The sequence below is a fragment of the Buteo buteo genome, chromosome 2 (genome assembly GCF_964188355.1).
Source record: "Buteo buteo chromosome 2, bButBut1.hap1.1, whole genome shotgun sequence".
NCBI lineage: Eukaryota > Metazoa > Chordata > Aves > Accipitriformes > Accipitridae > Buteo > Buteo buteo.
Genome location: NC_134172.1, coordinates 12568444 through 12591872, shown reverse-complemented (window position 1 = coordinate 12591872; position 23429 = coordinate 12568444). Strand labels below are relative to the sequence as shown.

Below are 23429 nucleotides of genomic sequence, written 5' to 3'. Positions count from 1 at the left end.
AAAAGGGGCTTATATGACAGATGGGGATAGACTTTTTAGCAGGGCCTGTTGCAATAGGAGGGATAATGGTTTTAAACTGAAAGAGGGTAGATTCAGACTAAATATAAGGAAGACATTTTTTACAATGAGGGTGGTGAAACACTGGAACAGGTTGCCCAGAGAGGCTGTGGATGCCCCAACCCTGGAAACACTCAAGGTCAGGTTGGACGGGGCTCTGAGCGACCTGATCTAGTTGAAGATGTCCCTGCTCACTGCAGGGGGTTGGACTAGATGACCTGTAAAGGTCCCTTCCAAACCAAACTATTCTATGATTCTATATTTTCCATTACAGCACACACACTCCAGCTCATGAGGTGGAGCTGCAGCCATGGGGGCAGCTAGCCCTGTAATATTTGTTGCATATTTTACACCTTCTCCTGAATCTAGGGCAAACCACAGAATAATCAAGCCCTTGATTTGCTAAAGTGCCTTCCTAGCTAATTTAGGGCTTCTTGACACATTGGCTTTTTTTTTTTTTAAGAGCCTCTTGAAAAGCAAAATGAATTGCTTAAAAAATTGAGCTAATAAATCCTCCACTTCTCCACTCCTCCTTCCCTGGCAGAATTTTACCTCATTGTCCATCTTTCCACTAGAGATGCACTCTCTCTTTTTTTACTATATAGATTGCCAGAGACAAACAGAATCTGCCCCAGGGCTTGTCTCCATTCTTCTCCCCTGGGTTGCTTTTCTATCTCTTGCTAACATGCTGTATTGCCTTGTACCATTGACTCCTTGATAGCCCAGCTCCTGTTTTATCCCCCGCTCCCTTTAGGTCTGAAACACACCATTGCATCTGCTCCACATGGGGTCTTCCTCCTGCTTGTCTATTAACCTACAGCTGTGCTGAAGCTCTCATGCACACACATTTGACAGAGCTCTCATCTAAACAGGATCCACTTGCAACCACGTGAGCTGGATCATTGCCTTGGTAGGTGATGTGATGGGGAGATGTGCACTGCAGTTTTCAGAGAAGTTGGGGAGCTGAACAGTACCCAGAAGGACAAGTTTGTGCTCTCAACTTCAAGTGTGCTTTCACTCTGTTCTTTCCCTGCCTGTGAGGCTGGCTGCAGGATTTTACATCCCATTCTCAGACAAAACGTTCTCAGTTAACCTCCAAATCTCAGGCTGCCTCAAAGGGTTGCCCTGCTCACACTGCGACTCAGCGGTCTGTGTTCAGATGTGGCTGACCCAGATCGTATCAGCAGTCCCTGGAAGTCCTATCCTGAGCAGAGTGGCTGGAGAGGGCCAACTTCAAACAGAGGCCATCTAAGGCCAAGAGATGGACACAAATGATCCCCTGTGACTGTCAGGACACTCAACCGCAGAGCTCTGCATTCAGGGTCCAGCAGGCAGGTAGCAGGATGCAAATACAATGAGGATGCTTATGGTGCCATCTGGGCTAAAATCCCTCCCAAAAGCATTGGGTCTGGTGAATGTTATTGGATGCATGAGGGGAAGAAATCTCTGCCTTCCTTCTTCCAATCCCATGTTTTGTTTACATGGACAAATTCTGTTCTTGTGAGTAGACATTAAAGGGGGAAAAGCATTTCAAGAACCGTCTAAATAACTCAATGATCTGAAAAGAAATTAGATATCTGTAACTACAAGAAAATGCAGGTCCTAACAGGTTGATATACTGCCCCTGTTACAAAAATTGAGGGTAACCACAGGCCATCCCTTGGGCTTGGACATTATTATTTGTTTCCATTGTACAAGTGCTCTCAGATATCATATCGCTCTGTTGTGGCTGCTGGCCTGCTGCAGCTTGGGAGACCATATTGGAAATTCGTAGCTAGTCAGTGCATGGAGCAGCCTACTCCTAGGTTGTAAAGTTGATTTTATGCTGATGAATGGCCTGTCTGTGGAACTGGGATGAAGGTGCATTTTTTTCCTATTTTTCATATGACTGAGCAGAACAATACCTTGGGGGGACCTCAGAACAAAATTATCATAGAGAACCATGCCCAGAAGTAACACAAAAGAAAAAAAATACATGCAACACTGTAGGCTGTAGCACTGAACACTGCCTTGGGAGAAATAATCCTAGCACTGGATGAATTATTGTGGTCAGCCCAGATTGCTTTGTCATGTAAAGGATACTGCAGAAATTGCAGATGCAGCATGAGGCTGTTGGATTACTTCAGGGGCTAGGGAACCGGTTATTAAAGGAGGTGAGGGGAAATTGTCCTTTTGTTTCACTAAGACTGGACTGGGATGGATCCAAAAGGTTTGGGTTCAGGGTGTGAGCACAGCACCCTTTGTCAGCCTCCTTTGAGATCAAGTCCTGTTGAAGCGATGGCCCCTTCCGTCTTGTGCCATTGACACAGCCTCAATTTACCCAAGTAAATACAGAAGAAATGCAAAGACTTTCTACAGTTAACTAAAAGCTGGTCTGTCAAGGAACTTACATCCCTGCTCAGCACTGTTAGCAGTCATTGGTTTTCTATGTAATTGCCCTGTTTTCTAACTCAATCCTCCCAGGCTGCTGAAATGCTGTTTCAGAGTCTGGCTGCTTTCACTTAAGTTAACTTGGTAGGGAAAGCACGGTCACAGGACTGTCCCCTCTGGTTAATTCTCTCCATCACTTACACATATCACCTGTAGCTGGGAGCAGAACTGAAGTGTGCTCCTGGCCGGGATGGGCAAAGATGAGAGCAGAGCCCAGCCCAGGAGTAGTTTTGCTCTGTCCCCCCGAGCACTGCGGGTCTGAGCAGTGCTCTGATTTAGCTCAGGGCTTCCCAGGTGTGGAGGTGGTGCTGCGTGTAGCCAGTTCAAAGATTTCTCCCCAACATCCAACGTAAGTCCATGCTGGGACTGTGGGGGACCCTTCTTCTGGGGAAGGTGGGCAAAGGGACTTCAGGAGAAGGAAGTGTGGCTGAGAAGGATCAGTGGGACTCTGGGACAGGACGGCCATGGTGAGGATGGGAAAGTTTGGCAGGGGAGGGGATCCGTGATGTTCAGCTTTGATGGGGGGAGTGAGCAAGAAACAGCACCATAAGGCCTGTGAGGGGTGGGGAGGCTCTGGAAAGCTTTGGGATGAGTGGAGTTCCTCTCCTTCCCATGCACAGCACCCACACAGGACCTGCAGGCACTGGTTTGACCAATCTCCAGTGCTGCAAGAAGCTTTTCCTCCCCCAGCGTCTCCTACTCACTCTCTGCTCCTCAAGGGCTGCAGGGGAGGGAGAGAATGGAGGAGAGAGAAGAAGAAAGACTCATGTCGGAGGAACCAGAAGGAGCAGAGGCAGGGACTGGCCCAAGCCCTTTGCTGTGAACCCTGCAGCCCTTCTGACACAGCCTGAGGGAAAAGCTGTAGAAGCAGCAGCTGTGGCATCTCCAGGCTCAGGTGGACCCATCGCTCAGACACAGCAGCAGCGCCAGAGGGTCTGAGAATACATGGCCCGGGTGTTCTGGCTGCTGGAAATCCCATCACTTTTGGTAATCCAAAGAAGAGGTCTGATGCCCTACACAGCCTGCCATGCTAAACCTTTTGCCAATCCCTAGGGTCAGCTCTAGCCCCTAAACCTGACAGAGAAACTAGTGATGTCCAGGCTTAGAAAGTGTGGTGGATTGTGAAAGTACTCGTGGTTTTATTGCTGCTATTATGCTTGACCCCAGAATGCACCTCTGAAAGAGGCTCTTATTTGGCTACGTTGGAAGTCCTAAAGCTTTCAGTGCCAATTAATCAACCTGTGAAAGTTTGCTATTGCTTCATATTTTGTTATTAATCTCTGCCAGGCTGGGTAGTTAGGTTTTCAGTGGAGTTTTGCTAAAGCTGACTAGTGAATAACCGCTTCACTTCATGGACAACTTTCAAGTCTCAAAGTACTGACTGGCTGGAAAGAAATCAAAACCAGTCAGGCAAATTTTTGAAATAAAATAACTGTGTTAAAGTGGGATCACGTCCTGTATTTTTCATGTCTCCTGGTCAGCAGCACACTAACAATGGGTAGAAAAAAAACCCTGCTTCATTTCCTTCCATGCCTAGTTCAGGGTGAGAATTTTCATTCAAGGCCACTTAGACTCAAAGAAGAATTTGAACCTCTATTTCCCAAGTCCTGGATCAGAGCTCCAGTGAATTCACTATCAGCTGAGCTGGAGAGCTCCCTTTCTTCAGTCTCTGCTATAAAACTTTGTCAGAATTGATACACCATGAGAAAACTCTTTGGCTTTGACAATGCATTGAAAATGCCCCAATTCCGTCTTCTTGTGATTTTCTTGGTTGCTTTTGCTTATTTGAGTTTTGTTGTTTCAGGATGTGTCAGCACAGTGTGCGTCTGTCTGGGAAAAGAGAAAGAATACGCTGGAAACTATGGATTGCTCAAAGCCAGCATTGGCCACAGCTTTGAAAAGCTTTCATGTAAAGCAAAATATGTTTGTTAGGATTCAGGAAAACAGGTTTCCACAGCCATAATCAGATCCTAATTTTAACAGAATGCTTGAATTGCCAAAGGGAATTGCACTGTATTTATTGATTCTGCTTTGTTATGGGTTTTGCGGCTTTGTAAAACACTGCATTTGGACGCAATGTTCAGATGTCATAAAAAGGCTATATTACTCAGCAAAAGGCCATGGCTGAGGAGCTTTCAGAATAGTAGTAGAAAATTTCACCAAGAAAAGCTGTTTGTCCCCAAATTTGTCCAGCCCAGGGAATAATAATGCCTGAGCTTCTCCAAGGTCCCCTGAAGCTGGCACAAAGAGACCTCCTGCTCCTGGCAATGGGTGCGCCAGTTCCACCCCCAACATCCCATACCCTGCTAGAGATATGTGCCTAATTGCAACACGTATTTTGGGTGGAAAAATCCCTGTGGGCAAAAACTACACCCACTTGGATCTAATTTGGTCTAATTTATGCTTCTACTGAGTGGGAGTCCCAGGTAAAGCTCATAAGCTGAGTTTTATAAAGCTTTTCAGGCAACTCCAGGTCCAGTTAAGATCTCTGTGGAACTTTTGAAAGTCCTTAGACTCCTAGGAAGTTTCTTAGAGTCTTATCTGAAGACAGCTGCATAAGAGTGACAAACAATTCAATCCTAACCATGACTTTGCTGGTACTTCTCTAGCTAGCCTTGAGCAACTCACCTTACTCTGGTCATTTCTATTTCCATACCTGTAAAATGGCAATAAAAGGTATCCAGCTGTCACAACTTTGCGAAATGGTAATTAAAGCTCAGGGTAGGATATTAAATGGAAAGCACTATATGTTCTAAGCACTATTATATCATTATTCAGAATAATTTTGTAATTACAATCCATAGATTTTTAAGGCCAACAGGGATGATTTCCTGATGATCTAGACTGAATTTCTCCAGCCAGAGATCGTAGGACTTTAGTCAGCAATTTCCATCCACAGCTCCAGAAGCTGAAGTTGAACTAGGGTATGTCTGGTGATACAGCAGGAACCATAGCCTCTCTAGGCTCATACCAATTACGGGGGGCTGAATATCTGTCAATATTATTGAAGATTTCTGTTGTTTCTGTCTCATGGGGTTCATTTTCTGTTTTCATATTTTGCTGACCTCTTTCACAACATTTTTCTTAAATCACTCTTGAAGATTTCAATTTCCAAACAACAACAAACATCCCAAAGCCACATGAATAACAGCATGTTTTGTTGATAAAAGAAAGAAGGTTATGATGAATAACGTTCCTTTTGTGTTTGTGTACACTTTTTGATTAAAACATGGCAGGGGAGAGAATTGTCACCAAATGGGCCATTCCAGTGATGTTGACAATTTTTCACACAAAGTATATTTAAAAGAAAGACAAAGCCTAGCTTTAAGAGAAAACATTTTTCATTAAAAAAAAATAGGAAGAAGATACAATGATGCAAGGCTTAGGATGTAGGTGGACAACTGGTCCCCACTGGCCTCCAACTGATGTGGCATCTCGCTCTCCACATGCAGCCTCTAGCTACTGCCCTGGTTTTGCTTGGCCACTGACCTGGGCACCAGCAGCAGCTCCCCACGCTGTCAAAGATGAGCTGATCATTGCTGGAGACCAGCTAATGTGCCTCTGTGACTGGTGACAAGGCTCACAAAGGCTTCAGAGGCAGAAGTTCTCTCCACCAGGGAGTTCACAGCGCTAGCGCAGCCCTTTGCCAGGTCTCTAGCCTTTGCTCTGCGGGAGCAGCTGCGCTTCCAAAGCAACAGCATTGCACATCTGATTTTAGATGAGAGGAGCAATTAGTAATTAAAAATAATAATCTTGAAGTGTCTGAGTTGTACTTTCCTTGATTGCCACATGCACAGAATCTTAATTCCACTGATAAATCTTGTGCTTTTGGCTTTAACATACTATCCCAGAGCAGGCTGGAGTCTGCAGCCTGAGTTTTTAGGTGGCATGAAGGATCTCTCCCCATGCCTGACCTAGTACTTCTCATTCCCCCTTGCCTGGAACAGTTATTTGTAACTCTCAGAGGAAACGGTGCATGACTTTGTTGCCAACAAATTGTTTTAAGGAGAATTTTAACTAGTTACTCACATTTTGATCCCAGGGGTTCCTCAAAGACAGACATTACAGAAAACCAGTTTGTAGGTGTCGTGGTTTAGCCCCAGTCAGCAGCTAAGCACCACGCAGCCGCTCATTCACTTCGCCCCTACCCAGTGGGATGGGGGAGGGAATTGAAAAAAAAGTAAAACTCATAGGTTGAGTTAAGAACAGTTTAATAGAACAGAAAAGAAGAAACTAATAATGATAATGGTAACAGTAATAAAATGACAATAGTAATAATAAAAGGATTGGAATATGCAAGTGATGATGCACAGTGCAATTGCTCACCACCTGCCGATCAATGCCCAGTTAGTCCCTGAGCGGCGATCCCCCCACCCCCACTCACCCCAGTTTATATACTAGATGTGACATCACGTTGTATGGAATACCCCTTTGGCCAGTTTGGGTCAGCTGCCCTGGCTGTGTCCCCTCCCAACTTCTTGTGCCCCTCCAGCTTTCTGGCTGGCTGGGCATGAGAAGCTGAAAAATCCTTGACTTTAAACTAAATATTACTTAGCAACAACTGAAAACATCAGTGTGTTATCAACATTCTTCTCATACCAAACTCAAAAATATAGCACTGTACCAGCTACTAGGAAAACAATTAACTCTATCCCAGCTGAAACCAGGACAGTAGGGTACATACTTTGATCTATTTCTCAGATTTTTATTTTTTTTTTGTCCCAAGGGATTAAAGCATGTTAAGAGACCAGGGCTTACTTACAAGTTAGTCTGATGGCAAAATGAGTTTCATGTGTTAGAGTGCCATTCTCTGCTCTAGCAGTTAGTTTCATAAAGGTATTCTAGCATCCCTAAGATGAGCTTTCAACATATTTCATATTATTCTACAAAAATAATAAAAAGTCTTTGTAATAGTGCTATGTCACCTGAACAGATGAAATTTTGCTCTTCAGTGATCATATATGGAGGCATTTTGATGGAGCAAAATGAAGAGTTTTCATTAAAACACTCAGTGATGAACTTTAATGTGATGAACTTTAATATGGTGAAGTACCGTTCTTACACCCTCCCTACAGTTACTGTCTCTAACACTGCAGCTCTAACAAAAATCAGTTTAATTAATATGTACTTAAAACAGATAAGGACAAATAATGCCTTTCTGTTCTTTTGGATTCAAACTTCAAGTTTTTCTCATCACTGATTCTTCTTCTGGATTAAATGCCACATATAGATAATCTATGAATGGGCAAATTACCTTTGCTTTCACACCTTGTCTGTACATCACTTGAAACTATTGGCAGATGAAAAATTATGGAAGAAGTAGAATGATCGAAAAATGTTATTTGAAGATTAATGATGAGGAGAAAGAATAACATGCTAAAGGTAACATCTTTTATCAGGTCATGGTATATCTGATTGCTGTCCAAAGCCAGGATTTCAGCCAGGAAAGATGTAGGGAGGAGGGAAAAGGTAAAGAAGTTCAATTTCAAATGTTAATTTCAGTACCACAAATTACAGGTGTCCCAGGTTTTGTAACATTCTCAGATAAAATATATATTCAGTGTTCAGATTTGTATACAGGGCTTAATGATATGGTCCAGTCCCCAGATCTGAACTGAACTCTGCCACAGCGTCGTAGGCACTACATGGCTCTGGGAGTGAGCAGATCTCCCCGGGGGATGCATTCAGATGCAATAGGCCGTCTGGCCTATATTTAAAAGTCATATCTCAACTTTATGGGATTCATCTCAACGTACTTTTAACCCATGCAAGCCAGGTGCTTGTGTTCCCTCCTGGGACGGATTCATCCCTGCACTCGCCGCAAAGGCAGGTCCATAGACCGACCCTCAGACAAGACCACTGCTTTTACCTGCCTAGCCCTCGGTGTGATGAATCCTACCCTCAGAAGCCACAATTCAGCTTTGCAAGTTGTGAGGAGACCTATTCTTTTTTCCTAAATCCAGACTTGTTTCAGAATATCCCTAAAGTTTCTTGCTTTCAAAACTGGCCCACTGCATTTTAGCCTCGCTTTCTGCTGGTCACTAAAGCAGAGCGCAGCAGAGATTTATCTGGCCAGCCACCCTACCCAGCAAAAGAGACACATCCAAAGCATTCAGTGTGCCATGATGCTCACTTCAACACGTTCAGAAATAGTAATATTGTGCATTTATTCAGCACCTACTTGAGGAAAATGCATCTCTACTAACCATCAAAATAAAAAGGCAGTCAGGTGTTAACACTTCTCTGTCCACCCCTTTGTTTCAAACTGCTCCAAGGAAGCTTTATAACCATGCTGATGAATGGAGGGTCCAGCACTGAAAAAATGCAAGATAGGCTGTTTTATTTCTTCCTTCATGAGGAGAGAACAGCCTCCACTGAAGCAGGGAAATAGAAAATGAATCTCTGAGGCAGTCATGCAAAATTTCAGACAGAGCCTTACTCGTGTGATTCTGTTTAATCACCGTCCATTTCCCTTTCACTCTTCAACTAAATAATAAATATGGAGTGGCTTTTTTCATTACCATTTGAGCCAGAACTGGTCCTGGAGAAAATATGCAAATGAGGGGCAAGGCTTGAAATCAGTGGGTTTCACTGATTTTAAATGAAAAGCACCTGTGTAAATTTATAATCCAATAATTAATAATCCAGCACCTTTTTATCTTAGGAACTCTCAGGAGTAATTTCCACATCTGAGTGTAGCACACATCATAAATCCACTCCAAATGATTTTTAAATTTGTCCTTTCCAATTCCGGTTTGAATTGACATTTTGTTCTGGTTGAAGAGGCATCCTCAGACGCCTTCTCCCCTGCAATTAGTTGAGATTAAGCAGTTGGAGAACCAGCACAGCAAAGATCAGAAATGCTCATAGTCACTGATGCTTTGATCATACTGAACAGCAGAACAGCAGTAGGCTGTAGTTTGTGACTTTAAGTTGCATAAATAAATATATTTCTGAGACTGCTTTAAAATGATCCATAGCAGGCTGTGCCAGCAAGTGGACTGCATTTTTTACTGCTGGCAAGCAGCTTATATGCTAGAGTCTGTCTGCAGCTTCAGTGCAAAACACATGGAGCCTCATCTTTTTCTTTGTTCAATATTTATATCTTCCTGCACTACTTAATGACATGCTAAAAAAAACACTAAGCGTGTTTCAATTGCAGATCTGGATTTATTTAATCATTGTCAACCTGAAAGTATTCAGAGCTTGGGGTTATTAGTATTTTATATAAATGCTACAGATCATCTTTTGGAGCATGTGTGCGGCTATCCAAGTAATGTGAGCAGCCTGAGACAGGCAGTACAGCACAGGGTTTTAGTCACACCCTAGCCGTTGAATTTAATAGCAGTTGAGCAGCTAAAACCCCTTATCAGTGCTGTGGAAGTGTATCCCAGGGTAAGCGTACACTGGCCACAGCTGCCTGAATCCTATCAGCTAATGCCGTCTGCTTGGCTGCACCCTGGGTAGAGCCCGCATTACGGGGAGCAAAGTGTGACATGTGGGCCGAGTTAATAGGAGCATTTGGAACCTGAGATGATCTGTGCACTTGCACACACTTCCTGGATGTTTTTAAAAACTTTATTATTCAGTTTCTGGTACTTGCAGGCCAGGGCTGAGATGCTACAATAACAACCAGACATGGAGTACTTTGGCCTTTGTGCTTCCTTTGGTCCTGAGGGAAACTGAGAAGATCAAATAAAGAAATAAAAAAATCAAATAAGAAGACCCCCCAAACTCACAGAACTATTTCAGATCCCTCTCTCCCGATAACTGTTGGCCTATGCTTAAATTGCCCACGTGCTCAACAGTTGTTTGCAGGGCTGCTGCTTTTTCTTCCCCTGAACTGGCTCCTTATCTCTGTCAGCACATTGTGGGATGCTTTGCCCCTCACTAGGTAATATTTTCATACTGAAATCAAAGTCACATAAATGAGGGGCTGCTTATCTTGTCATGCAGTCACTAAAATTCCCTAGCAGTTACATGTCCCTTCGCATGTATGCAAAATGTAGGTGTATCAACACGGTGAACTGCCTGAAAAAGCGAGTGATCTAGGAGACCAGTGTACCTACAGGGGAGGGTCAGAGCAGGAGCTGAGAAAGTGAGAGGAATGGAGAGAGAGGTGTAGCAATAAAAAATAATCTTCTAAAAAAATAAAGATGAAGAAACAGTAAAAATTCATTTTGTCCTGGGGGATTTCCAGCAGGTGGACTCCTGTAGTAGATCTTTATTGAAAAGATAGCATCTGTTTTTCATAAATAGTTTTTGAGCAGTACCTTTAAATGAATTTGCAGAAGAAGGAAGCATCATTATCTTCATTATACCTGCGGGAAAGCTTCGGAAAACAGAACTGATTTGCTTAGAGTCAAACTTTCTACCAGCAGAAACAGCAATAGTCTCTCGAGTCACTCTTCACTGCTTCCCTGGCAGAGGTCTAGCTCTGCCGTGCCATCAGTTCTCGGTGTGTGCAGACTAAGGCAAAGTGGTTTTGCTATACATTTCTTGCTGTTGCTCAGTGAGTTGTGTTTGCTAAGCAGAAGTGATCGCTTTCTCCTTTTGTTGTCCAAATTTCATGGTACCTTCCCCACGACTCTGTTGTTTAATAATAAAAAATGCTGCTCACCACTGCTTGAAGTTTTTTAAAAAATTAGTTTCCCTGCAGAGTCCCAAGAAAAATATGGACCAGTTCCCAGATAGCTAATCCCATCCAAAGAGCATCCTCTGAACAATGCTGCAGGAGGCATCCCAAACAAAAGGGGTGTACATGGGATCAGCACACATGGCCATGAAAATGGTTTTCCTACAGTGTTGGCACAGCTTAGCAAGGTGAGGGGAGAGGGATCTGAGATGTTTCTGAGACTTTGGCGTTTTTGCTTATTGAATTTTTTATTCGTCCATTGGCTTTTCCCAGTTTCCCTCAGAACTGAAGTTTGAGAAGCCACAATATTCCAAGTCTGGTGGTTACTGCAGCGTCTCAGTTTGTAAGGTGCTGTGTGACAGCTGGGCACAAGGACCCCCCCCAGCCCCCACTGGGACACTGCTGCTGATGGGGATGGCAGTGCAGTAACTCCTCTCCCCCAAACTCAGTTCCCAAAGCAGCACAAACAAACCCTACAGCATTTGTAAACATTTCAGATATGATGGAGCCTGGTTTTGGGTGGGAATTGGTTTCAACCATGGCCAGTCAATCCAATTGATGCCTGGTCCAGCCTGCTGCTGGCACACACATCCCCATCTTAAATGTTAAAAAAGTAGGAAGGAAACGAAGGAATGATCGGTGGGGGCTCAGCCGCCTGCCTGCTGGCAGGTCACAGCTGACTCTTGTTCTACACGTGTTCGCTACCTCCGCTAATCCCAATGGGCTGAAGCAATTTATTTTCCCATTCCCTTTTTGTAAACCATCCATTGGCAGCAGCCAAAGTCAATCAATTGCTTCCACCAGAGCTCGCAGCGCAGAAAACAGTCATACAAAGCAAAGAGGGTAAAAAAATGACAGAGGGAGAGAGCGGGTAGCTGGGGAGCGTGCACGGAGCCAGCTGCTCACGGCCAGAGGTTCGATCAGCTCCACAACCTGCGATACCCCGCTGTTACCAGTGCCAGGAGCCCAGGCAGCCCCGTAGCCTGCTGAGGAGCATCACCTTCACAAGCAGAAGTCTTCTGGTCCAGCTGAGGGGCAGGCCATCGAAAAATACACGGGGCAGTTGGAAATATGGGCAAAGGCCTCGTCTGTCAAAGCAACACTCCTCTTCCTTGAAAGCAAAGGCCATCATGTTCCTTTGAGCTAGAGAGAAACTGTGTAAGGTCTGCTCCACAGAGAAGGCATCCTCCGTGAAACCCTCTGAGGGTAAGACAGCGAGCAGACCCAGAGGGTTTCCTTGCTGTTCCTTAGCTGTTCTTTTACAACCAAAATACCCAGGGTAAAGTGACTGTATAAAGAGGGTAAGAGTGATTTTGATAATGAACTTCAGTTTTTCTCTTTTCACAAAAATGAAGCTGAAGTACTTTAGAAATGTCATTATCTTCTGCACTTACCGCGTAGCTGCAGGTCTCAGTTAAGTTCATTGCAGCACAGGACAAGTGAATTAGCTGCTTGCCCTGCGCCACCCCAAAGGCAGCTGCCTTCCACTTACATATATAATATCACTGAAGTGACGGATGGCAAGTGCATAAAAGCTATTGGTATGACATAAAGCAGGAGGGTACCTCGTTTCAGGGAGACTACAGAGGGAATTTAAGCAAGCAATGAATAACTAGCAAGTTTTGATTTGCTTTTCATCTAGAGTATAAAGCTTCAGCTTCTGAGAATTTTCAGTGAAATTTTGTGATAACAAACCAAAAAGTCAGTTCTGAAATTATTAGAAAATGCCTCTGAATATCACACTAGAGTATTAGACTGGACTGTGTCACGCAGGTGAGTCTTTGATGACACTCATTGAATCAAGGTTTTCCAAAGATACCCCTGACACAGCTCAATCCTTTAAGCATGGGTTAAAAACAAGAAACTGTACTGCTTCTTTCAAAAACAGAGCACCTCTGTTCTTTTTAAATATGTAAAGGAATGAGAACATGAACATGAGCCCAGCTTGTGCTGTGTGAAAGTTTTGATTGATCTGAAAATACAACCATGCTAGGGAGCACATACTTTTCTCCACTGTGCTTCTTTCTTGGGCTGTAATCTCATCTAATTTTGCATCCAATTTAAAGGACCTCCACAGGAGGTTCTGCAAATGCAAACTATGGCATCCTCTCAGATTCTTTCTAAAAACATATAATTATTGCCATTCTTGTGTTTATTTTGCCCAGTGAACAGCAGCAAGCACATAGTGAGAAAATACCGTGGGCACCTCCGAACAAAGATTGAGTCTGGAGAAGGAACCATACCCGTCCGGTGTCATAACGCAGCTCAGACGTGGGACGGCGTGTTGCTGGGAGAGCAGCTCATCACCATGTCCTGTACAGACAAAATTGCCAGGTACCTGATGCATATACATCGCAAAACTCTTTGCATGTGGAAATGAAGTTTGATGCCGCAGAGGACTATGGTTGCTGGTGGGGAATAACTAGCAGGTGTTGACAAATCCTGTGGAAACAAAGACCTCCTTTGTATGCAAAAACAGACCATATAAATAGGATGGAATGTAAATAGGACATTTTCCCAAATTCTCCATGGGTCGTTAGTTGCTTTTTACAGTGTGACAAAAATACAAACCGTTTTTGCAGCATTTTTGCCAATAGAATTTCAGTGTGCAAATAAAATACATCCACTCTGCTCTTATTGGATCATTTAGCCCAAAACTTGCAAACCAACCATCATGCAGATAAACTTAGCTCATCTGCACCCTATTGGATAAAGTGCCCTAAAAGCTGCTAGGAATAGTTCTACTATTTTGAATGTCATTGCAGAACTTTCATGTCACAGCCCACTCTGTGGCTTTCTGCTCTGTCCTGTAAATACTACATACATTTATGTAGAATAATGGCCATATAATAAATATTTCATAATTATTCCATGGTGGCACATAAACTGTAAATACATTCACCATTCTCAATTTAGGGCATTGACTAACAGCAAATGATGTCTATCACAAACTGAAAACAAACCGTGTGCATTTAGATGCATACTTATTATGCTATTAGTATATATCTATACAAGCATGTATACTTAGGTTCATAATTATATATCTATTATGTGCATTAGGTATAGGTGCAGCTCTACATGTAAAACATTATAGTTATAAAAATGTAAACATTATGATGAAATGCTCTGCTGGAATATCATGCATAAGAACTCAGTTAAATTGCACCAGTCAAGAATTTGGCCCAATTATTAAAGGCCAACATAAACATAATCTTTCAAAAAAGCATAAAGCTTTTGTTTGATGCAAATGCATAAATTCTGCTCTTAGCTTTAACCAGATGACCTACTGAAGTTAAATTAGTCTGTAGCTTAGCAAAGCCTGCCATTTTGGCAGAAAAATGTATGACTGAACTAGCAAATGGAAATACTAACAGATTCACAAAATCCGCCCTCTGCTAAGTGTAATCGTCACAACTGTTGTCTTTGTATGAAGGATAAAGAGCAACTTCTGCTATAATGTTTTCATTTATTCATAAAGAGATAACAAAAAAAACCAAACTGTTTTCAGTGGATCTCCTGCACTGTTTTTAGATGCTGTTGGGTTTTTCAAATTCAGACTCATATGGACTCAAAAAACTAAACAAATTACATTTAAGAATGGAAAGATTGCGCGCACTGTGGTTTTGAACGTCATTAACCAATGAATTAAATATCAGCTTTGCAAACAGTATTACATTTGCTATTGATGGGGATGTTGACTGTAAAGCACAGTCTCAGAAGTTGGGTTTTCTCCAAGCACATCTGCTAAGCACTTTCAGTGAATCCTTTCCTTGTTGCCACATATCTAAACAGCATTAAAGTCTGTGAAGAAAAAAAGAATCTACCAGGAATTTTTTCCAGGATTAAAAAAGTCTTGCAGCTCTCATCTCTGATATTATTATTGCAATAATATATGAATTACTGCAATTGTTATTATTTATTTGCATGGTAAATCAAATGGGCATGGGATTTTCCTAGGAAAAAAAAAAATCAACAATCATTATTCCCTGCTTTGAACAGCAAATGTTTACTCTCACCAGTAAGGGACAGTTAAAAAAGAGGCTGAGAGAAGGGGTGGAAAAAGCAGCGCTTGTAGGAATGGTGGTAGTGTTGTGGCACTACAAATGCTTCAGAAGTTTGGACACTTCCAAGCACTGTGGACTTCTTGGTCAGGTTAAGAGCTTTGGTACAGAGAAAATGGATAGAACAACTGCTGAATTATCAGATGAAGAGAAAAGGTAAAGAAAGCACAGAGATTCAGAAATCAATGAAAGTTACAAGGAAGAGGGAATGGTCATTCCTAATAAAGGGGAAGGATGGAGATGGGAAATGATCATAGGAGAGGAAGAGGTTATTTGTGGGCCTGGTGCAGGCAGCTCCAGTAACTAAAAGTGATGGAAACCAGACAAGAGGGGCCCAAACACAGATTTTGAGGAGAAAAATTAAAAGTTAATAAAGTAGAGAGCATGGAGTTGAATGTAAAAAAAAAAAATACCCCTTCACAAGGGAAACCGAGAAAGCCAAATGGAGTCCAGAGAGTGCTGGGGGCATCGACGTGGCGCATACTGCAGTGAAGCATTTGAAAGCTTCTGGAGAGAGTGCCCAAGGCTATCTACAGATGTTCACAACCCTGGCTGCACTTGGAGGTCATGCCTTTCCCTTCCTTTCTCTCTCACAGTCACATTGTGAGACCTGGTTCTGCAATTTTATTTCCACCAGGCTCCTAATTACATATATTTGTGGTATAACTTCAGTTAGGTTCATAAGTTCTAGTTTGGGAATCACTGTGCTAGTGAAAACAAAGCACCAATAACACAGGAAACATAAAAAAAAAAAAAAATAATCTCTTGCATGGCAGAAAATAAGCGGTACCATCAGGGCTGGCCACCAGTGAAAACATTGCTGGAGATTTTTAGCTGCTACAAATTTTATTTAGAGCTTGGCAAAGAGTGGTGAGAAGAGGTTTCGATATGGTATCTTCAATAAACTTTATCCCAAATTTCAGTTTACCACATTAAATATGATCTATGATCAATTTTTATCCTTATTATCCTCACCTGTAAAGGGGAGAAATCAAAGATTTCTTCACCTGATCTTTGTTTCAGCATATACAGGGCTGTTTTCTGCCTTCTTCGCCTCTGGCCATAGAAAGTACAGGCAGGAAAGGAGTTCAGTAGACAAGGAGATGATTGTGTGAGGGCCCTTTCCCCTCTCCTGCCCCCACTAAAGAGATCAGTAGGTAGGTGGGTTTTGTGCCACACTTCAAACTCCAAATATTTGCTCTACCACATAGGCAGTTGAGTCTTTAAATGTCTGCAGGATGCAGGAATCTAATTGCACATCATCTGGACTTGTCTTGCAATGAGAAAAAAGGTCTCTGAAGCTGTTTGTGTAAGCAAGATTTGACAAAAAGCTGGCTTGTATACTTTGGATTTTATTGCTTGTAAAAGCCCCTCAGGAGCACTGGGCTATTAGAAAACGTTTCCTCTTGAGAACCTAGCCAGTAGCTGCTAAAATATACATCATTTTGCATTATTTGCAAAGGACATTGCTATCAGAATATCAAAGACCCAAGAAGGGAGAGAGTTACTCAGAAAAGTGAATAATATTCTATAAATCATGTATCTAACGATTTATGTTCTTTCTTGCTCACAGGATAGCCATAAGCAGAGAGTGGTTTAATCAGATTTATTTGTTATTCAAAGGCATTTAGCAATTTTTATTACTATCACCACAAGTTTGAGAGGATTTGATGCTTGGTATGCATTATTTGGGCTCTGTGGCTGTGTTGAGATTGCAGGATAAACAGCCTGGTATCATACCTATTCCCTTACTGAATTAAAGCACAAACACTTCTGGATGAATACTCATGTTATTTGGCTCAGGCAGGGAATTACGAGGTGAAATTCTGCAACTGAATTATAAAGGAGGTCAGACTAGATCTTGGTGGTTCCTTCTGGCTTTAAAAACTATGCATTTATATGTGCAAATTTAAAGTTTGGGCTCTGTGAATCCCCAAATAACCCACCCTAAGAGAGTGTTAGCTTTTACACTCACAACTTCTGTGAGTCTCACAGTGCAGCTGAAGTGAGTTCAGCCTCTCAGTGCCGTAGACTTTAGGATTAAACCACGTTCTTTAGGCCCGTAGTTCATTAATTGCACTAACACCTAAGATTTTGACCTTCATTTTCCTCTGTAATGTACACTGTATACACTTGTGAAAAAGCAGCAATATCATGAGCAAAATAATTTTGAAAAGGATCGGCTGTTTGGGGAAAAAATAGCATTATTTAACATTTTTTTGATGCTAATCATAACCTATATTAAGACCAACAGAGACATCACAGCCCTAAGAGCATTTAGGCTTTTTGTGACAGCAAACCCATCCATACAATGGGCCAAATTAAACCTCTTTTCATCTCCCTTTCTCACACTAAGGCTGGACCCAAGAGCAGGTCGTACCTTTGCTTGTTAGGAGGTCAGTGCCAAGTTAATGCTGCTGCTGGTGGGAGTCTCTGCAGTCGCTGTTCAGGAGCAGACAAATGCTTGAAGGAAAATGACATATAAATACACATCCACACACAGGCATGCACATGCACATGCAAGCACACGCATTTAGGTAAAAAACAAGGCTATCTCTGGAGTTCAGCTCCTCTTTGAGGATCTGAATGCAATAACCAAACATTAGGAAAGTTCAGCAGTAAATTCTGTCTCAGACCCTCAGAAATGTTCAGACCAGTGAGGACTGAGAGTGCCCAGGTGGGATTTTCAGCACCCCCTTGGTGCCCTGGGGCCTCAGGGACACCGGCTCTGTTTGTGTCCCCTTCCGTGACACGGTCTCCAGCTGTGCAAAGCCAGCCCAGCGCTGAGCCTCTCCTCTCCGCTGCACAACACTGATGGCTTCCCACAGCGCACAAAGTGTGTACGTATATGCCAGATTTGCAGGTGATTGATAGTTCACACAACCAAATGCATGCTTGTATAAAATAAGAATTTCCAAACGTCCAATTCTTATTCCTACAGCAGAAGAAATATGAAAGGCTGGACAAAACATGAAAGAACTATGGACTTCTCTTACTCAAGGCCATCACTCCTCTGCATCGACTTGCAGGAGAAATTCAGAGTCTGCCACAGAGTACAGAAACCACCTTCCCTTCCATTCGCTTTGTCCTCTGACTCATGGGAACACTGTCTGAGCTTCAGGCCAGTCTCCTTCTACCATGGCTCATCCCCCAGGCCCACCATGCCCCCGATTTGGCAACACATACATCCCTTTTGAATAAAGTTTCCTATTCTATGCTCTGAGCTCACCAGGCTTATACATCTCACCACCAGCACCTGGGTCCCTTCTTCTTCCATGCAGAGAAACTGGAGCAATTATTTCTCTCAGCATCAACCTACCCAAACCAGCAGGGTGCTCTCCCGTGAATAGCCATACAGAAAGGTTTAACGATCGGCATTGCCTGTGGTCTGGTAGAGCAGCGCAATAGTGCCGGGAGCACGTGGAGGAGGCCACCACGGAGCTCCACAGCACAGCAGACCCTTAGCCTGAACAGACATTCCCAGGTCCTACATCACCTCCACTACCATGTGTGTGCAAATTATTTTGAGGATCTTGGTCCAAGCATTCAAAACTGAGTTTTTTTTTTTAAATTAGTTCTTATCTGGGTGTTCCATTAGAGACAGTTATGCAGTTCACTGCTCTTCCCCCAAACCCTCTTCCTTGATAGGCCTTAGCAAGGGGACTGGAGACCTCACGCTATGGCCAGGGCAGAGCACGTTCACTCTCACTGGATATCTAGCTGATGTATTTACTTTGGAGAGATGCCAGTCTTCTGTGCATCAAACTTGCATCTACACACATTAATAGTGCATAGACTTACTTGTAAATGGATGAGCCATGGTACTTGCCCTCTTTCAGAAGTCCCCTTGCAGGGTACAGGCTTGAGGAACATACTTTGCAGGTTGCAGGATTTGGAGGGAGCAACCCACGCAACCACTGTCTTTATACAGCGAATAAAAGCCACAATTCAGTGTTTGTTTCGTAAGCTCTGGCCTTAGATTTGTTTTCTTACTACTGCTTCTCAAAAGGTCACCTTTAAAAGACTGTGCATTTTCTTGCCACCAGGTTAATGGTCATCCATTTCCTTGTACTTCACAAAAACAGTGACATTAAGCCCAGAGGTTAAATAAGACCCTGAACATCTAAATTATACCTCACCTGTAAAATGACACAAACAGTAACAAAGGACCTCCAAACTTTGCATTACAGCATTAACTGCCTATTCTTGCCCCACGGCTGAGGTTTGTGGATTATTTGGGCCCATGAGCTAGAGGATAGGAAGAAATCTTTGTTGATAATATGTTCAGAGTATTGCAAGGTAACGTAGTCTTAAGGCACTGTTTCAGGATTTAGCAGTGGGAGTCTGAAGTAGCATTTTACAAGATGATTTGAGCACATTAAGCTGTATTTAAAAGTAGCATATAAAAATGCAAGACTAAAAGTCAGTGTTAGAAATTCGCATTCTTAGATCTATTTTAGTGTTAGCCTGTCGACCAGCGCCATTGTTAACAGAAGACTGAGCCTGACAAGGTAACTCTTAAGAAAAGCTACTTCAAAGGCTGCACATTAATGTAAATGAAAGTCAATTAACACAGCCAGATCTTCAATTAGAGATGATTGGTGCACATGATTTGTAATTCTCTCTCTTAACCCCTTTCTGTGTGACTGAGATTTCAATTTCGATCTTTCACCACAAGGTATGTTCCAGAAAACATATATAAACCACCTACTGTTAAAATACAGATCAAAAACTAATGCACTAGTTCCAGTTTCCAAACCAATAATAGCTAAATGGTCATATAAATAGGAACACCACAGGTGTTCTGCTGAGCACAGGCCACCATGAATAACAATTTATACTGTGTGAAGCATAGCTGGAAATATTGGTAATAGAAACAGTGGTACAGGAGGTTAACAACATGCCAAGCAGGTAAGACTTAAAGCTCTTAATAATGACCAAAAAAAAGTGTAAAGCCTTAACAAAATAAGCTTTGAAATTCATCAGCAGTGCTTTTTAAGGGGCGAGGTTTCCAAAGGTCCCGAAGAGACACTTCAGTCTCACCGAGCTTCAATGGCAGGTGGACACAGCTCCCTGAGATGTTTTGAAGCATCATGTGAATTTCTCCACATCTCAGTTTCAAAGGGGTTTGAGGGCAGGAGCGTGTCAGCATTCGGCTCTGAGTAATGCTGTGTGCAAACCGATGCTGGAAATACTTGGCGAAGGGACTCCAGGTGTCACACCACGTCTCAGCAACGCGCGAGGAGCCACATGCTGACCTGAGCGAGGCTGCAGCCCTTTGCATCCCCACCGATTTGCCCCCAAGCCCCTTCCTCAGTATTTTTATCATCCATATTTCTTTCGGTCCCAGGGAGGAACCGCAACCGACTTGGCGTGGTGCGATGATGCTACAGCATGCAGGTGTGGGGTCTGTGATGGGGTTATGACTTGGGGACACATTTCCCCGCACACCTCGCCGGTGGTCCCGGGCTGCCGGGAGCGTGGGAGCTGCGTGGGGGCTCTGTGGGGGCTCACCCCCAGCCTGCCCTGCGGCTGGGGCCAGGGGAGCGTGACGTTTAATTAAAGAAAATCCGCCTGCTCTGGGATGCCTCCCAGACCATCGCTGGCATTTCTGTGATTGACAAACAGGCAAAAATATATTTATTCAAGGATTATCTATATTGAAAACCGGACGCAGGATTTAGTCTTTGTAAACAGTGCAGTAATATCTGCTGTTTGAACAAAAGGAAGGGTATACTTTCCTTCCATTTAAAGCACCAAAAGCTCCCATATTTAAGTGAAAAGGAGAGACATTTGGTTTTATTGATCCTGCTTGCTGAAGATTTGGGGTTTTTTAAATAAGATCTGTGACTAAGGGAGCAGTGGGTTGATTTTCACTTTATTGGAAGGGTTATTACAAAGCACACGGCATATAAGTTATTAGAGAGATGCGTGCCCTTGAAAACAGCCCTTAAAATCTTGCACAATTAGGAAAATTCAGAATGATCCAGCATATTTCCTCATAGCGAGGAAAGTCACTTTGATATATTGAGGACCCAAAATGTAACACTGCATTGCTCTGAATAATAATTTTATTTTGAAAAGCCACATTTGAAGAGAGCACTTTGTTACAGATGGGAACACAGCTACTTTCATGGATCTAAATTAGGCTACAGAGAAATAGCTCCTTCAAAAATGAACACCCTTATTGATAGTTTCACTGTTGCTCAGACAGATCTTTCCCTATGATCTACCTACAAATAATCCCATAGATGTTCAGATATCAAAGGACCAAGTCAGTACATTAGCCATGTGTGTTGGTCAAGGGATGAACAATCCACGGGATAAAAGACCTTCCCCCAAATATTTGTCAGTTAAATCTATTGTTTATGCAAAATACTGAACTGGCTGCCCTCCAAGCTAGGTCTTTTTATCCACAGAACAGAAGCAGAATGAGTAACCAAAAATTTCCCTCATCATTAATGTGCTTTTACTGTGCTCTGAAGGACAAGAGCAGCAGTGCAAGGGCCTTGTTCTGGCCAGCTCAGCACAGGACCCCTCTTTTCCCAGGACTTGTGCTGTCTTAGTCAGACTCATGCACATGCTCGGGGCTGTTTTCCAGAAAGAAACAACTGGCCAAACACTTCGCCAAACCTGGGCTAGACTTGAAAGCAAAGCTCCTTCTCTGCTTTTTCATCCCACTTCTCTGAATGGATGCTGCTAAAACTGGGAAGTGGCCAGCACGCAGGTGGCAGTGCCATCACCCTCATCCCGTTTCTCCACCACCACCACGGTGGACAGCAGCCTTGGCATTGCTCAAGAAGACCTGGCAAGCAGTCCCCATCGAATATTGCCTCCTTGGTGTCAGCACCTTTTCTGATTTCTCTGCCCTTCCTACCATAGGGTGCTGTCTTGTTCTGGTACAATCTCTTTTTACATCACCTTCTACCCGTCAGGCACAGCTTGCTCTTGTGCCCTGTATTCTTTTATTATGTTTCCTCTCCCTTGTTTTTTGGTCTGGCCCCTCTGTCCAATTCGTCTTGTATCTACTTATACCTTGAAGTCAAAATCCACCATGGCTGATACAGAAGTTCATTTCCCCCTACACATGGCTGGGTCTTCTTTTGGGATGGGAAAACAGGGTTGTCTCGAGGAACAACTATCGTATCCAGAAGATGTGGACTCTAGCTCTGCTTCCAAATACAGCAGCAGACTTCAGTAAATCATAATGCCTTTCTGCCTTGGTTCCCCGGGTTGTATAAAAATGGGGGTTTACCTCACAGCAGCATTGTGAGAATTATTTAATGTTTATGAAACGCTTTTAATATGTAGGGTATGACCTGATTGTGGTTATACTATGATTTCCCATAATGTAATTCCATTGACATCCAAATCCCTTTTTACACTAGGATGAACATATTTAGAATTAGGCAGAGAAATATCTCTAAAGAAAAGACAGGATCCTTGCAAAGAATTTAAATTAAATAATCATTATTACTTTGTAATTTATGATCTGAACACAATCCCCTATTTTGGTAAATAAAGCTCAGATGATTTCTTGTGATGTGCATATTGCTAAAATTCAAATATTGTTGAACATATGTTGTTTTTCTGTTTAGCTGCTTTTTTCTCTCCTTCAATCAAATATACAAGGGTTTTTTTAAGGAAATGTCAAATGTTGAAAACAACACTGATATCTTACAAGTTTCCATCTGGACAAAGATATCACTGTCTAATTTTTTTACTCGCCTTAGAAGCTGGTCAGAGGCATAGTACTGTTAGCTGAACTCAACTCTATTTCTTAAGCTTGCATTATTAATTTTGCATCATGATAAGATATTTACTCAAAGAGGCAGCTAGTTCTTTCCTTTAAAAGTGATGTTATTTGCAGGAATGACCACATTTTTTTTCCCCCAAATGAAGTTATGCAAATCTGATCGACTAAAGTAAATGTTTCATAAAACCAATGACTGTTTAAATTGTGGGACTAAATTGTTTGTATATAAATATTACCTTTTATATTCCATTTGAGTTTTATGTAGATGAACACATTACTTTAATGACCTGCATTTACAGAGGGAGACAGGGAGAGTCTGACTCTGAAATCCTCAGCAGCCAGATGGCTGCCTTTTCTTGCATGAGATTAAAAGATGTTTCTCATTCACAGCCCTGCTTCAGAGGCAAATTAATATAGCCAGCTAAATTGCTTGTGTTTTTGGAATAAAATTTAAAGAGAACTTTTTAAAGCAATTGGTGTCACAGGTTCC

The 23429-nt window shown here is 42.6% G+C and overlaps 1 protein-coding gene across 1 annotated transcript in view; it reads left to right on the top strand.

Annotated features, from left to right (window-relative positions):
• ADARB2 (adenosine deaminase RNA specific B2 (inactive)) overlaps positions 1-23429 on the top strand; it is a 320813-nt gene that overhangs the window by 286888 nt on the left and 10496 nt on the right. The window contains exon 7 of the mRNA XM_075022448.1: positions 13288-13456. Coding sequence (XP_074878549.1) covers positions 13288-13456 — 169 coding nt within the window. The remainder of the gene's footprint in view (positions 1-13287; positions 13457-23429) is intronic.